This window comes from Calliopsis andreniformis, unplaced genomic scaffold (assembly GCF_051401765.1).
Source record: "Calliopsis andreniformis isolate RMS-2024a unplaced genomic scaffold, iyCalAndr_principal scaffold0022, whole genome shotgun sequence".
NCBI classification, from domain to species: domain Eukaryota; kingdom Metazoa; phylum Arthropoda; class Insecta; order Hymenoptera; family Andrenidae; genus Calliopsis; species Calliopsis andreniformis.
In genome coordinates, this window is record NW_027480432.1 from 5,293,082 (window position 1) to 5,309,249 (window position 16,168).

Sequence of the window (16,168 nt, forward strand, 5' to 3'; positions counted from 1 at the left end):
ATAAGGCTTGAAGTGTTGCAAGACTGAATGCTTGATGCGAATCGAGGCGTCTTGGAGCCCATCGCTAGATGTCCCACTATGGCCCCCCTTTATTTATCTGTCTTACCCTCGCCTCTTCGTCCCCCCTAGATTGCGACTACCGTAACAGTTTCTTTGTAAGACGCTTGCGCCCCAGCTCGAGCGGGCCTCGCGTGATTTGGAAGACGCACGAGCGATAGTATTGCGATTCGTGCGCATGGATTCATCCCTGATGACGTCAGTGGTGCTACTCGCGAATCGGGAACAGGAGAAGTGGAAGACTTCTGATCGACTGCAGCTTGAAAGAAGAATCGAAATTGGAAGAAATCTAAAGTGAAGGAACGCAGCTAGCGATGATCCCTTAAGAAAGAGTGAGATTCTGAGGACACAGGAAAGCTGGACCAATCGAACCTGAAGAACACTAAACCTAGAGTCCTGGGGAATTTTGTAGACACTGGATCCTGAAATCCCATTCTCTAGGATGAGAAATGAAATACAGGTCCAAGGAACCCAGAATAATCTTCGACGCTAATGGCAGCGTGCTTGCAGGCTGAGCGCGCTTCGTTTTTCATTCAACCAGCAGCTTATCATTGTCACGCGCACATGTTGCAATAGCGAGATACGTGGATCCATTGGAAGAAGATGAAGCTGTGAGAGCAAGTGCTGGGACACTATCCATGACAAGCCTCGAAGACATTTTCCTCCTGCGTCGGTCGACGATGCCGCTGAAGACTCGATCAGCTTGCGGAGGATTTCTAGGACCCAGGAACTCGTCTGCTTCGAAGATCGAATGCGGGTCATTCGGCTGAACCTTGCACTCAAGGGATACGCGTGCACACGTCTGTACGAACTGCTTCTGTCACCCTCCTTTTGTATTGCGTATCATACTCTGAACTGGAGGTTGAAGGTTGAAACTTTATCTTTGGAGATGAAGGTAGGGAGCTGGGTCGGGTTCAGCTTGAGTGCAATGCGAGGAAATTGAGAAAATTGTGAAAATCGTGGAAGTTGAATTCTTATATGGGAGTATTTTATTTGAGTTTTTGGTGTTTTGGAAGTTCTACATACTTGGTTCAGTATTACTGTTTTATTAATTTGTTAATTATGTTTGAAATCTCAAAAGACACTGATTGCTTCAATAATAGAAGGATTAAAAAAGCTTGAAACGTGTTCCTAAATTTTAAACGTAAGATTTTTAAGGCTTGCACGAAAGAATTTTTAAAACTGATGTTTTAGTTGCTTATACAATATTTACGTTATTGTTAATCTTTTTTAATAGGGGAGGGTTAAATTCTTTTTTAAAAATATCTCTCCTTTCTTCTCAGTATCTTCTGAACTTGGAAAATATCATATCGACTTCTTCATTATCAGAGTCTTATCAGCTCTATCATATAAAATGTCACACAAGAAGGATCTCATCAGCATGAATATTGAGGTCCATCCTTCTTAACTAATATCAAAATGGGATCAAATCTTTTCTTACAATTAGACAGTGAACTGTTAGAGCGTTTCGAAAATCCTCTTCAACATTCTTTTTGCAGAGTGTTTTCCTGGCAGAGTTAGCCACGTTTCTGAATATTTAATATACAGTAGATGTAGGACAGATATCATTAAATCTTACACAACGAAAAAGAAGAAACCAAGGTACAGTTTCGGCCTTCAATTTCTGGGACTCTCATCGAAGCAACATTCTGGAGCCCCTCGAGTAGCCTGAACCGTTTGTATGTACCTAACGCGTCAAGTGTGCGAACCATAACTGTATGTACCGAGCCACACGTTTATAGTGTAATACAACAATTTATTTATTATACATCCTGTGAAGAGACGCTCCTCTTCAATCGTCACTGCCGACGATCGTCGTTCCTCCTTTTCTTTCGTCTTCTCATCCTCTCTGCATCATTTCCAGAACGTATCGCTTCTTTCCATGAACATCGAACATTGCACAGTATCGTCTCGATAAAAGCTCGATATTTTCTTATAATCGAGATATAGTTTCTGACGAAAGTGAGGCAATTTTTGAGAAAAATTTATTGGTTAAATAAATCTTATTGGTTAGGCTCTTACTGAAGAAGATAGAGTTGTCTGAATTACACGATAAATCTTCACTTTAATTGGCACTGATCTTCGAAAAGAGAAATCCAACTCACTAGTGATCACAGAAAAATAAAAAAAAAAATAAATTTCTTATATTTGAGAATCTCTTAACTTAATTGACTTCAAGTCGAGTACATATGGAGACAATACTCTGCCCCATCTCTCGCTCGATCGCTCTTGGATGCCCTGCGTCGCATCATTCGACCCGCCCAAGGATTGTACTCTCAACTCTCGCAAAATCTATCCCTAAAATCGATTGTAAGTTGCGATACTTCCCCTGAGCCACATCTGTGTGAAGCTGTCCCCCAAAAATCCCCTTCCACCAACGCATCGCGACCAAGGCGTGATCGGGCTTCGAAGAGCTGAAACAGAAACCCAGAGGAGAACTGACCCACGACCCGCTTGCAGAGCCGCGAGGAACGCGACGCGATTTTAAGCTTGACCAACGACACTTTCCCCCTCGGATCGCGCGACACCCGATGTTCCACTTCCTACGCGATTAGGAGTACCTTGCATCGAACGAGAGTCGTTGGATGTACCGCTGCAGCTGCAAATAATTCTAGCGAAGAACCTATGGTAAATAAGAGATATTTTCGTGTTGTAAATGAGTCCGTCGGCGGCGCCGCGACCTGCCGCGGTCCCTGCGCGTGCGCGGGCCTGAGGCCCCGCGGGAGCCGAGGCGGTGGGACCGCGGCGGCGTCGCCTCGCGCATGCGCCGTCTCGTCGCCTATGTAAACTCTGATGTTAGCTAGTCCCGAAGGACAACGCCCGCGCATAGTACAATATCCCCCCACCCTGAGGTGATTTTTGTATAAGTGAATCCTCTTTTCCACGAACGTTACACACATCGACCTACCCCGCTCCCCGTGTTCCGATCTGTCGAGAAGACAAATACACGATATTGTACGGCAAAGTTGTCCGCTTTAGATTTTCGTAAATGTCGAAACCCAATTTTAACTGCCAGCTGTGAGTCGGTCCCTGCGCGCCGATCACATTCTCATGCAATAACTGTGTGCCCGAATCGAATAAACGAAAATGTAACGAACAGCCAGAGAATCTCTGCTGACACTGTGTCTGTTGCCTTGGTTTCTCCTACCAGATTTCTTGGCCCATGTTCCCTGTGGGGGAAAAGAGAGAGGGATGTAGTGAATAGTGATTCAGTTTTTTTTTGGATTGAGATTTTGAGACAGAGAGCAAGTTTGTTACTTCCTGTTTTATGGAGTGGAGTGGAATTGTTAGATCTTCTGATTTGCGGAGCTTAGGATTATTCTCAAAAGGAGGAGCAGCGAACTTGTGAATTGAATTTTCGCGGGACACTGTAGACACTGCGCAGGCGTACTAGGATTCCTGCGCTGTCGTGCAGGTTTTGTAGGGAACTTTGATTTGTTCTTGCTTTTATTCTATCAGCATAGGAATTTTGTTCTTCTATAAGAATTGTGGTATTAGGTAGCATTTTCTTTGATTGTGACTCTGATTTTTCGATTTCTAGCTCAGATTTACTTTTGAGGTTAGGAATCTCTAACCACAGGGCCTGCGCAGAAGCTCCTAGAGTTCCTCTCCGCGCGGCAAGTTTGAAACCTGTCCCTCGAGACTGGTTCAAATAAAGGCTTGAAGAACCTTTCAGAACATTAAATGAACCTTCTAAAACCATACTAAATAAATCGATTAGTAATTAAACAATAATAGTGGGTATAGAAATCGACTAGAAAGCGTGTCCATTCGCTTCTATCTCTCTATTTCTCGCTCCCCGCGGGGAATACATAAAAATATCCATTTTTCTTAATAATATTATAATACTATCAAAGAGAACAGTTTAACTTACAACCGCAGACACGCGGGCTATCGCTTCCGCGTGATAAAAATAGCGTCGTCGCGAAGATCGATTATCAAAAAGGACGCGTGACACGTGAAGGGAACATACATTATTAATGGGGCGGTTTCGCGTGAGAAAAATATGTACACATGACGATCGATGCAACTGCAATTACTCAGATAGTCGCGCGTTATCTGGTCGGTGAATCTCTAAAGCCTTCATCGCACGCTATTACCCTTAGACCAATTTTGAGTACTTCCAGCGACCTTTGAATCGTCATTTCCTTAACAAGTCGCGTATTTAAAGCTCTCTTAATGCACTGCGATGAATTGACATTGTTCAAGCCACCTGAGTATCGTTTACGAATATAATACAAACGGGACATCGCACTGTACGATGAATGTAATCAACACGAGTATGCAAAACAACTTATCTACCTTACTGGAACAAGTCGCGTGACTTGTAGGAAAGTATACAACGTTGGGTGATCAGAATTTCATTAGGAACCGGAATGTTTCATGATTAACAGCCCTCCGAAAGCTACAGCCAACTATTTTTATTGGCTTGGATCTTTGATCCAGTCTTCCATAATGAAGACTCAAACTAATCGTCATTGAATGAAGGCTCAAGGTACTGAAAATGGCGACAATGATTTTGTTCGTCTTGGCAATGGGAGAATATTGTGTGCGTTACCATTGCCTAGAGATAAGTGTGATGCTACGTAAAGGTGGTGCCACTGGTTGAAGACAGTTTCCTCTTATGATGTTTAAGTGTAGGTTTTATTTGAGAAACAGGAAGAAATTAAATAAGTGGGCTTATGAGGTAATTTCATCCCTATTCCAGTCTGGAAATGTTAATAATAATTGGATCTCGGCAAATATTCTACTATCTACTTTAGATAACTCCTTGATCCAATATTTAAAACACTTATTCTCTATACAGAATAATAAAAACTAAAAGGATTCTAAAAATTTGAAATTGTAAAGTATTTATAAAAACAAAACTTTTTCTTCATTTCTTTATCTTAATCTTCTTTTTTTAGATCACCCAGTATATTCCCAAATATATTATCATTTCCGCAAAGCCTACTTATCTGCTTTCTGGTTCCTCTGTGGCATTAGAAAAAAAGTGATACAAAAAGAGGCCATAGCTGTCAGTGACCAGAGGCGAAGTTCCTCCACGTGGCACCACACTCTCAGAAAAAGAAGACAAAAAAAAAACACCTCGTGGGTTCAAAAACAAGATTCGCGAAAGCGAAATGCCACAGCAAGAAGAAGCACTGTGACCATAGGTGCAACCATAACAATTCTCTAAAATGTCCTCAATTTTTGATTAGTCGTGGACTCCTGAGACTCCTCAGGTTCTTCAAGGTACCATTTCTCAATCACATATTCGCAGCCATTTTTTGCGACCACTCCTACGAATGGGCGCTGACTGGCTGCTGGTCTAAGTGCTGCAGTGCCTTCTTGCTATTTTCGACGAATTCCTGGAACAAAAACGGGGATTCAATTAGGGGGAGCTTTCTATAGAGGCGAAGGATCGATGGATTTAATATGTTTAGGCTGATTACCATTAATCCGCGGCTCATGTAGTAAGGCCTGCTGATGCCGTCGTTCTTCTGGCAGTCCTCACAGAAGCAGATGAAAATGGAATCTATGATCATCTACGATCAATGAAGCATAGTTATTAACCCTTCTAACGCTTTGCATGGACTGTGTGAGGGAATTCTATGGCCGTATCTCTTTATCATACAAATTGACCTATATAGACGTTCAATGTACAGATACTCTGCATTGATCACCTGAATATCTATATACACCACTGAAAATCAGTCTACTAATACAGTCAAAATCATTATGACTACCTAAACATATTATGATTATTTCTTCGAGATATTATTATTCTTTACAAAACGAAAAAATATAGGTATCTATAAATAAATGTTATGTTTATGAATTTTCTAGTCTTTTTAAGGGTTTCTATTTTTGGCAGGCTCTTAAAGAATAGAAATAGGTTCTGTGTTCTAGTATTAATTATTCAATTTAGCTCAGGAGTCCTACCTCATAGATAGAGATGAAGCAGTGTGCCACCAAGAAAGCGAAGACCCCAGCGAGTACAATTGGCACCCATGGATGATGGAGTCCTTCTTTCTTCTAAACGTACAGGGTGATTAGAAAGTCCAGGTCGAAGAGAAACAGCCTACTAAATTCTACATTTCAACGTACCTGCATCAAGTAAATGCCAGAGACAACAGTCAGCGTGACCACCAACACCTTCCCCAAAAATAAGACCGTGTCACCGACGCTGTTAATGGCAGCCACTCTCAAAATGTTGTTCGACAACGCTTGGAAAGCCTTCTTGCCGCCAGTGCAGAAGTTGCAGCCATATATCGCTGAAAAGATCATTTGGGAATTAGTTGCAACTATGTTCAAGGCTGTCCACGGGGATCAGAAATAGAGAGGGATTAATACCAGTTTCGATGTAAGCGTTCCTCGTGAGGAATTTCAAGGCGCATTCGAAACACCAGAGGCAACATTGGCAGCACCATAGAATTCCCCGTACGCAGTCGTTATCGTATCGCTTCAGGCGATTTTGAACGAAGGAAATCATCGCCCTTACGAGCCGAATTATGCCGATAACCAGGGCGCCGAACGCCACTGTACCTAAGTGATATCTCACCAGATAACAGAAGCCTCGAGTCACTGCCAAGGAGAGCCTCTTCTTGTCTCTGATCAAAAAGAATGTTTATCATGAAGTTACTGTTCCTAGCGAGTTGGAGTTTTTTGGGTATTTTAAATTTTATTGTAGAAAAGTGGCTGAAGTTCTCCAAAATACCACCCCAAGAATAATTAACCCCAAGCAGCCCACGCCTCTGTCTTCCAAGAACCTACTCCCCTAAACACAGGCATTTACACGCAGCAGACAGCTCACGTGTCTAAACGCCATATCTTCCCCCATCTCAATCAGCTGATGCCGCCATGTCTACCAAAACTGCGTTAATTACTTAAGTGTGCCAGACTACCAAGAGCACCGAAAAGAGGAAAAAGAAGCCTGAGAGAAACTGGACATGTAAATTTCCCTGGTGGGTCGATCCACCAGCGAGATAGATCGATCAAAACGTCACCTGGTGAAGAACCATCGCGCAACGGCGCAGGCGACGACGACGTGCTGACAGCCGAGCAGGAACTCGCAGGTGACGAAGAAGAAAAATAGATTGTACCACCTGGTCGCCTGGAAGAATATTACTTTGACTTCCAGCAGTGACTCCGCGACCCCACGACCCCGATCGATCCATTATACTCACGATCAGCAGAGTGTCCTTCCTGTAGTGGATGCGATTCTTTCGGTTCAGGTATATGTTCCCAGCGCTCTCGATCCAGAGCATGCAGTAGATCCAGGCGCACACAGTGAACCCGATGAGCAAGTAGGTCTGAAACGGGATTTCGCCTTTTTATGGAGGCTGGAAAAGTCGGGGGCGCGCGTGCCACTCGGGTAGTCAAATATTTACGTATATGGGCTGAAGAAGCAGAACAGGCATCGCGTACACGGCCTTGCCAGCCTCGCGGAACAGCTGTATCACCAGGGCGATTCTTTTCCTCATCACTAGGACGATCAGCAGTATGATCACCTGCGTTGCAGACAGATCAGGTGGATTAGGATTTGGCTGGGATTAGGCAGGGCTTGGCGTTCTGATATTCGGGGGAATTATGAAGAATGATTAACTATTATAGCCAAAGGTGTCAGGGTAGTGAATAGGGTTTCTATTCGATGTAACAGTTTTGTAAGAGCTGAGCGTCTGCTCAGCGCAGTCAAATAATTTGATAAGAAAGGTGTTATATTGCAGGGATCAGACGTTTTTTGATTACATTTTTGAGAGATGCAGTCCAATAAATTTTGTTGAAGTTGTCAGAGGATGTATATTGGTCATAAATAGAGACTTTTTTAATTTCAGTAATGTTTAAACTTGTTCAATATTTTTTTAGTGGAGTATTACAATTTCTCAAGCGTATTGAAATTTTCAGGAAATTGTAATATTTAATCAGAATTTGTATCAATATTACTAACTGAGTTGTTAACAGTTTACTGGGGCGATTAATGCGACTGTAAACATTATACATAAAATGAAATATGAAATCCTGGAAATAGAATAACATAAAATATTCAGAAGACTGTGTAATATTGAAAAATCCCCAAAAATGTAAAATTCAATATCATTTTACATAATCCTCTCCTATAACTTAAATACCCACATTACAATATTCGTATTCATCTCTTCTCCATATAAATAAAAAAGAAATCCACTGTAGTTCTCACTTTCTTACCGTGACAATGGACATCAAAATGGCATAAACGAGCATAGCCTCCTCGCTGGAGTCCTCCTCAGGTATTTCATGCGCCTCCACCCCCTTCTTCTCCTTGTACCACGCATACCTAAAACCGACACACGTATCCTGTTGAAAGCTCCCCATGCAGTATCGCCGCTAGGACAGTATCCAAAATACGTTCATCACACGTTCTATCGTGTTCAGATAAATCGCGACCGCGATGGGATCGCGCAAAGGGATCGTTGCTTACCAGAGGTACCCAGAGCCGCCGATACAGGCGAGGTTCACGCCGATTAAGACAATGTAAACGATCCACTGGACCATATAGCGGAAGGCAATTAAGATACCGAGGGAGATAGCTGCAAGTCATTTATGAAAAATGAGAGGAATTTCGTGAGCACCGATAAACGCTGGAAATGCATACCCAAAGCGATCAACAGCAGGTAGACCATCTCCCTCCACGCGACGCTGAGGTCCCACGAAATTTCCTGAAATGTCGAGGATTCTTTCATGGAGCTGGTATGCGGGGCGAAATGACTGAGACCTAGACTAAATTTAATCCCTCAACGATGGTATGTCAGCTGCATCGCTTTCGAGACACAGTGGCAGATTGTTTGCTCTGCTGTTACAGTCGAGACTGTATGTTTTGCGTTTAATGGATTAGCTTCTGCAGGCGGTGTTCTGGGTTCTTGTGATGATAGTGTGAGTAAGTGAAGACTAATAGTAGAGTTAGGTACTATTTAACGATTCCTCTATATCTGATTTTTTTTATTTTCTATATCTAGATAGAGTGTTCGATATATGCTCGAGGATACTTTTGCTGGATTTTTATCCTTTCTTGGAATTATAACTTTATGTGATTTTTAGCTTCACTTCTGACTTGTGAGCATAATCTTTGATTTTAGAAGTATGAATGATTTTAACTGAATATTTTAATGAATATTTAAGTAGACAGGCAGTAGTCGAAGACTGGTCCAAAGTAGCAGGCAAAGTTAGTACTCAGAAGTAGAATCCAAAGGCTAATGCTTAAAATCTAATCCTCAAAAGATAGTAGTCAAAATCAGTACTCAAATGCTAATAATCAAGCTAGTAGTCAAACGCTAGTAACCAAAACAAATATACAAAAGTATCAGCAAAAACTAACAGCTAAATAGCGCTCCAGTACCAATGAAGTAGTCAATTATTCAAAAGAACAACCATGACTTCCCCCAAAACCAACCACTAAATCTCTCACAGACCTTATAAAAATTCTCCAAGCCCAGCTTCTTGATTACAGAATTCGCCGTCTCAGAGAAGTGGTTCCTGGTCACGCATCGGTTCAGGAACAGTATCCTAAAAACCAAATCCATCGTGTGACCCAAACACTGTCGAGAGAAAAAAAAAATCGCTCCAGTCGGCGGAAGAGAACCTGTGCATTATGCAATACTAACTGATCGGTGCAGTTGCTGACGCACTCGCGTGACTTCAACCCATCCATGTCCACGGTCATCAGCAGATACCTGGGGGAGATGAATAATTAATGAGCCCTGGTGTTAATGAACCCCGTACGGTGGAAAAGTGTCGTCCGAATCGAAAATCCGCACGGAAAATCCGCCGCGCTGAATTTACACGCGGCATTAAGCGGCAATTACGCGCATTATTTTCAGCGCGTAAGTCCCGCGTCGAGATATCTCGCGGGAAAGGTCGCTGCTCGCGAATCGAACGCTGCCGTAATTCGCGCGACCCGTTTCGGTATCGCCGCGGGACCAGATTAACGAAATATTAATCATCCATGGCTTTCAGTGCCGCGAACTTGTCCCATCCGTTATTACCGCGGCGAGTAAAAACATTCAATTCGGTATTATCATCGGGCGAGATTCGATATTAATCTGTCGGCTCGTGGTTAATCCTTCGAGCTCACACTATTCAGGAGGGATCCAAAGTGATCGATATTGACTCTGAAAAATGGTTTAGGGCAAGATGTTCTGGGATGAGAATTGTATTCCTTTGGAATTTCTTGAAAAAGTGGGAAAGGTGTCTTGGTCAATTTATTCCTTTATATTTATATCTGTGGGATTTTTGGCAAGTGTGGTTAATTATTTTTTAATTACAGGTTATTTCTACTTTAAAATAGTATTTTTTTGTTATTGAGCTTTAGCTTGTATCTGCTCACTAATTTTCAAGCTAAAAGACATTATATTATTCTGAAGGAAGGTATACAAAAAACTGTTCTATTTCTGGGTTAATTACTGCGATGGAATCACATCCTTTGAAATAATTTGAATAGTTCCTCACAGTGGTATTTAGTCAATACAAGAAAGCTAGCTGCTTGATACTTTCAATTGCGCATCTTTAATTAAAATTAATTCTCCATTCGTTTAACGATTAATTACCTAACAGAATGAATTTCAAGGTACAAAGATCATAAATAAAGAATGTCTAATACCGTTTTCATGATAAATTTCTCAAAAGAGCAGCAGCCTTAATTAACCACTGCTAATTGAAATCTCTAACGACGCGTGCCTTAAAAGAATTCGAACGAGACCATACACTGCCTCATTAACGCAAACGTATAAAAAGCCTCGAGAAATATTGATAAACAGGATCGATAAACGAAGCGTTTCGCCGTCTATCGAGAAATTTATCCTCAATTTATTAAAAAGAAAAAGAACTATGAACCGAAGTCTGTTAGGAGCACGCTTTTAATCCCATTGCATGGAGTATATTTTCAGGCAAATTCTGGCCTTCCACTAAAGGATTAGCGCGCCAACAAATTTATTTAACGAATAATTTCACCGAGTTGCAGAAGTTGGGCGGAACACGTTTCGCGATGGACGTGTAGAAAACAAAAAGGCTGTTTGGAATTCTAACGTAACGCGTTTAATATAATCGTCGGAGGCGTCGCGTTATTCCCAGAAAAACTGCTGAACAGACTGCTGAAACAATGGTCACGACCGCCTGGACAGCGAGATCTCGCGTTTCTATTTATTAAAGAGGAAAATAAGGAGGGAGGGAACAAGGAGGGTCGAGGAAAATAGACGATGAGGAATAGTGATCGCGAACTACTTTTTAACGTTGCTGCGAGAAACTCCCCTGTTAAAATTGTATCTCCCTGCTTCGACGGGCAAAGGATTAGCTCTCGCTAACAAATTTATTCAGCGTATATTTTTGCCTCGCAAGCGGACATACACGCGCGAAAGTTGAACGCGAAACTTTTTACCAGGGCGTTTCGAAAGGCGAAGAAAAAGAGAAACTTCGCCTCGAAAATTCGAGCGAGACGCGTTTAAGGTCGCACGGGAAATTCGCTGTTATTCTGTTGACGCGAGTTTCCGTTCGAACAGGCCGAAATTAATCGCGTCGATATCGAAACAGTTTCTATACTTAAATCAGTGAAAAATTAGATTTCGACGTTGTCAGGGGAACGCTGGGGAACATTGAAATTGTGTCTTCCCGCATTCCCCTGCAGTTTGTAGTCCATGGCCACGTGTATGTGCACGTACACACACACACAGGTATGATGAAATAAATTTATTCAGCGGCAGACTCGGCGACTAATTCGCCCAGGCTTTGAAGACGTATATTTGCACTTGAAAATGTCACTCGTAGGAGCTGATACAGTTGTGCATCGTTTGAACAATGCATTGTGAGAGGTATTGGCTACCTTTTGTGATTTTGGAATTAGCCAGCTTGCATTTATTTTTCAATTGAGCGAAAATGGAGCTGGCATGAGATAATGTTACTGATAATTAAGCGGTAATTGAATGATGCTAATTGAATGGTGATTAGAATTTCGATGCTAGGGCATTAGTGAATTGCGTAATAATTAAATAGATGTTATAAAGCTTGAATGAGAGTCCACTAAATGTTATTGGATCGTATAAACTATAAATTGAAATCAAAACACAAATGTAAGTGATTTAATTTAAGTCATCGAATTTGTTTGGACATCTATGTAGTAATTGATTAAATGTTAGTTTCAGTAATAGTGGACTGTACACTACTCTATTGACTAATGACTGATCGAGTGTTATTGGATCAAATAATAACCTGAGTAAATATTAGATACACTAATAGTCGTGTACCTGTAGCTAAATTATGTATCAAATCTCCTTACTTAGTACCACGTCCATCTATTCTATTTTTAATAACACCAGGCTGGCAAATACTGAACCATTCTACTTAATTTATTCTACGACCACAAAGCCACTTTCCCTTAAACAATATTCTGAACCTACATCATTATCAAAACATAGGTACACAGTTCCTCTTAATATTCAACCTAAAGAAGCTCCATTTTCGAAAACTAAAATTTATAACGCAAGCTTTTACACAAATATGTCTGGCTGCATTTAACGAAGATTACGCACCTCAATAATGCTTCATTTTTAATAACACTATAGACATTTAAAAAAAAAGCCGAATATATTTCTCACTGAACTTTTTAAGTTCCTCTTTTCCACCGTTCGGGTTCTTTCGAGTGAATTTTCAGCAAAGTCGTCTCTCGGAGAAGCTCGGACTCGCAAGCTTTATAGACACGTTCCAGAAGATGGCTGCGAGTTTTATGCTTACCGCTGTTTCGTCTTGTCGGCACCTTTGCACTTAAATTCGGGATTAGTTTCGGGCTGTGTGACGCGGCCACAGACGTTTGCGCAGTCATCGTAGCCATTTATAACGCGGTAGATATCCCCTTTCTTTACAGCGTTGCTCATCAGAAAGCCCTGCGGGGTAGAATTTTCGTTTTGGAAACCAAACGTGACGAAGAGGAAAAAATATTTGCTAACCAAGCGAACTCGTGCGGTTTCGTAGACATTGTTTCCCTTGGACATGAAAAATTATTCTTTTAAGGCTTGTACTAATGTAAGACTTTCCTGGTATAAGCAATTAATGGTACTTATATATAGACTGTGGATTTTTAAGCATTTATGGCAAGCTTCAATATGCAGAAATGCACTGGTTAAGAAAATTGTGGCATAGAAAAATTTGGGAAAAAATTGGTTAATTTTGACTGACGATAACTCCGCGAAAAATCATCCTAGGATCATGATCTTTTTTTTAAATTACAGCTGGAAACTTTGGCTGTAGAACACTGTGCATTAATTTTATTTTTATTACATTTCTGCTACTGTAGCGCCTTTAATCCGAAGGCATGTTTATTGTATTGAAAATTCCAAAGTTTGACGAAATGCACGGACTTCCAAGAATTTTTTTCGGGGATGTCGTTTACAGGAGACTATAGATCGATCCTTCCCCTTTAATTTAAAAAAAGAATCAAGTCGCTATGATTTTTTTTCGCAAAGTTACAGCTCTTCAAAGTAACCCTTGCATTTTAATAGCATATGGGGTAGTGCCAATTAATGGCAAAAATACAGGGGTTACTTTGAAGAGCTGTAACATCGCGAAAAAAAATCGCAGCGACTTCATCTTTTTTTTAAATCAAAGAGGAAGGATCCAACTTTATGCTACTGTGAACAATATCCCTGAAAAAAATTTTAGCGAATCTCTACATTTTGCCAAACTTTGCAATTTGACGTATTGAAAATTACCAACTTTGACGGGATACACAAACTTGGAAAAATTTTTTTTGGAGATACTTTTTACAGTTGCATACAGCTTCATCCTTCCCCTTTAATTTAGAAAAAAAATCATATCGCTGCGATTTTTTTTCGCAAAGTTACAGCACTTCAAAGTAACCCCTGTATTTTTGTCATGTATTGGCACTACCCCATGTACTATCAAAATGCAAGGGTTGCTTTGAAGTACTGCAACTTTTCGAAAAAAAATCGCAGCGACCTGATTCTTTTTTTAGATTAAAGGGAAAGGATCGATCTATCGGCTCCGGCAAACGGCATCCCTGAAAAAAATTCTAGGAAGACAGTGCATTTTGTCAAACTTTGGAATTTTTAATACAATACACATACACTTTATAACATTCACAGAGTGAAAGAAACTTCTAATCAGGTTGCACTTCCTTAATTGCATGTATTTTCAAAATTAGAAGTTTGCATAAACTTCATACCTAACGAGTACTTATAAGCAGATCATAAAAAATAAAGCTGCTGAAAATGAATTAAAGCACACAATCTCTCAAATCTTGCCATTCCACGAAAGCACAAAACGCAGGAGATTCATTTATATATAACAGTGATCAAAATAAATTCCACGCGATCAACATTATGTCTAGTATACAACAAATTATTCAGAGCAACCCCTGTCACTCATTCCCCAAAATACTTGAAGCAAACCAAAAAACAGATCCACGATCTGCAATAATAGTTCTCATATTCGACCCAACAAAGTCGAAAGAAAATACAAAGCTCTGATCGAGTTATTTAAAAAGCCAACAAACACGATCTCGCTAAACGCATTAATTTCCACGCGGAAAACCGCACGGGCTTGTTTGGTTAGCTGACAAGGAACAGAAAATAAAAAGAGACGTACGAAACCAGCGACGAGGGCGATCAAAATGATCAGAGTCAGGATGTCGGTGCATGATCGATCGGTGACGAAAATCTGCTCCGAGTGTCTCGGCGGCATGCCCTCATTTTCTGGCGTCTGAAACGGAAAACATGGAAAATCGTCGGTCGGAGGGAGCCGCTGGAATTATACGCGACGCGTTTGTGTGCATCACGCTTCACTTTTTCCGCGAAATTCATCAGCGATATCTGTTGGTGAGCGAGCGAATTAAAAGCAGCACCACTTTGACGATTTTAACCCCATTAACGCACGGAGAATTTCTCGTTGCTCTCGCCTGTCGTACGCGATCGAGTTAATCTCCTTCCATAATTCTAGCAACGCTGTGCTGGAGAACTGGTCTCACTCTTTCGATGTTCTTCGGGGGGCGCGGTTCTTTATGGGGGAGGGTAGACGTGGGCGCTGTGTTGGCGAGGAAGAGAAACATTTTTGAGGGGATTTTTTAGAAGTTTCTGAAAGAAAGATTTAGTGAGATTATAAAGGTGGGTCGAAGTTATATAAAGTAATATAAGTTTACAAAGTTATGTAACTTTTTGGAACACGGAAAAGAGGGGCATTATGTATGCAGTGTAAAACTATCTTAAGAATGAGTGCAAGGTGTTTCTGTTAATTATTAATGAAAAAGAAAATATAGTACAGTACTTAGTGTATAATTCTGCATCGTTAGTTTGTCTGAGTTTCTAGTATCTATGTACTAGTATGAAAAAGAACCTGGTAATTTCTTCTGAAACACTGCTTAAAGTTCTGCTGCAATATTTGCTACAAAATCTAAGATAAATGATCCATTACTCGAATCGTTATTTAAATAATCTTTTATTTAGATAATAACCATTTCTGGGACAAAGTTTGGCCATATATTCCTGAATCTTGTACAATACAGGGTGGTCCATTTAACTAAAGCCACCTACATACCTATTCTAATTTTGACAATATAAAAAATATTTTACTTCAGACTCCAAAAAGAAACATTCCTTGCACTACGTTCATCCCTCAATACCACTCAAATTACACATAAAATATATTCAATGTCATCACAATGAAGAAAAGAGGTATTTAGATGGCCTTCTTAAGCGAACCACCCTGTATTCACTTCCTCTATCGTAAATTCAATACAACAATGTTTACTCCAATATTTGAAACGCACTTTATATCGCAAGTGTGACTCGTTATTGGAAGTGGTTAAAATTCCCAGCGAAATATTCGAGGCAACTTCATCGAATAAATAACAACGAAAGCAGTTTTCCAATTTCCTCTCGGCGAACGATCCACTAGAGGTTTCTAATTTCAATTAGTTCACCTGTCGAGAGAAAAACCGTTCTACATTTATCATGGAACGTAATTTCGACTCAGGAAGAGCGGCATCGGTGGACTTAGCGCGCCTCGAAGCCCCTCGAACGTGTATCGCTTTCGTTCGATCCTGTCGAACGAGAGAAAACACCGAATCCGTCGTTTTTGCGGCTTTTTCGGATTC

General features: G+C 40.8%; 1 protein-coding gene across 5 annotated transcripts in view; it reads right to left on the minus strand.

Moving 5' to 3' along the window:
* Nucleotides 1-4,428: 4,428 nt before the first annotated feature.
* LOC143186739 (choline transporter-like protein 1) overlaps nt 4,429-16,168 on the minus strand; it is a 55,256-nt gene continuing 43,516 nt past the window's right edge. For 3 of the 5 annotated variants that reach the window (XM_076390478.1, XM_076390474.1, XM_076390477.1), the window contains exons 3-17: nt 14,665-14,778; nt 12,796-12,944; nt 9,678-9,746; nt 9,486-9,579; nt 8,672-8,735; nt 8,498-8,606; nt 8,245-8,353; nt 7,431-7,550; nt 7,227-7,352; nt 7,047-7,153; nt 6,394-6,650; nt 6,148-6,314; nt 5,983-6,075; nt 5,493-5,585; nt 4,651-5,408 (exon numbers count right to left, since the gene is read on the minus strand). In XM_076390478.1, coding sequence (XP_076246593.1) covers nt 5,340-5,408; nt 5,493-5,585; nt 5,983-6,075; nt 6,148-6,314; nt 6,394-6,650; nt 7,047-7,153; nt 7,227-7,352; nt 7,431-7,550; nt 8,245-8,353; nt 8,498-8,606; nt 8,672-8,735; nt 9,486-9,579; nt 9,678-9,746; nt 12,796-12,944; nt 14,665-14,778 — 1,740 coding nt within the window. In that variant the 3' untranslated portion in view covers nt 4,651-5,339. Of the gene's footprint in view, nt 4,556-4,650; nt 5,409-5,492; nt 5,586-5,982; nt 6,076-6,147; nt 6,315-6,393; nt 6,651-7,046; nt 7,154-7,226; nt 7,353-7,430; nt 7,551-8,244; nt 8,354-8,497; nt 8,607-8,671; nt 8,736-9,485; nt 9,580-9,677; nt 9,747-12,795; nt 12,945-14,664; nt 14,779-16,168 lie in introns of those variants that run through there. The other 2 variants (XR_013003099.1, XM_076390475.1) reach the window with 2 other exon arrangements.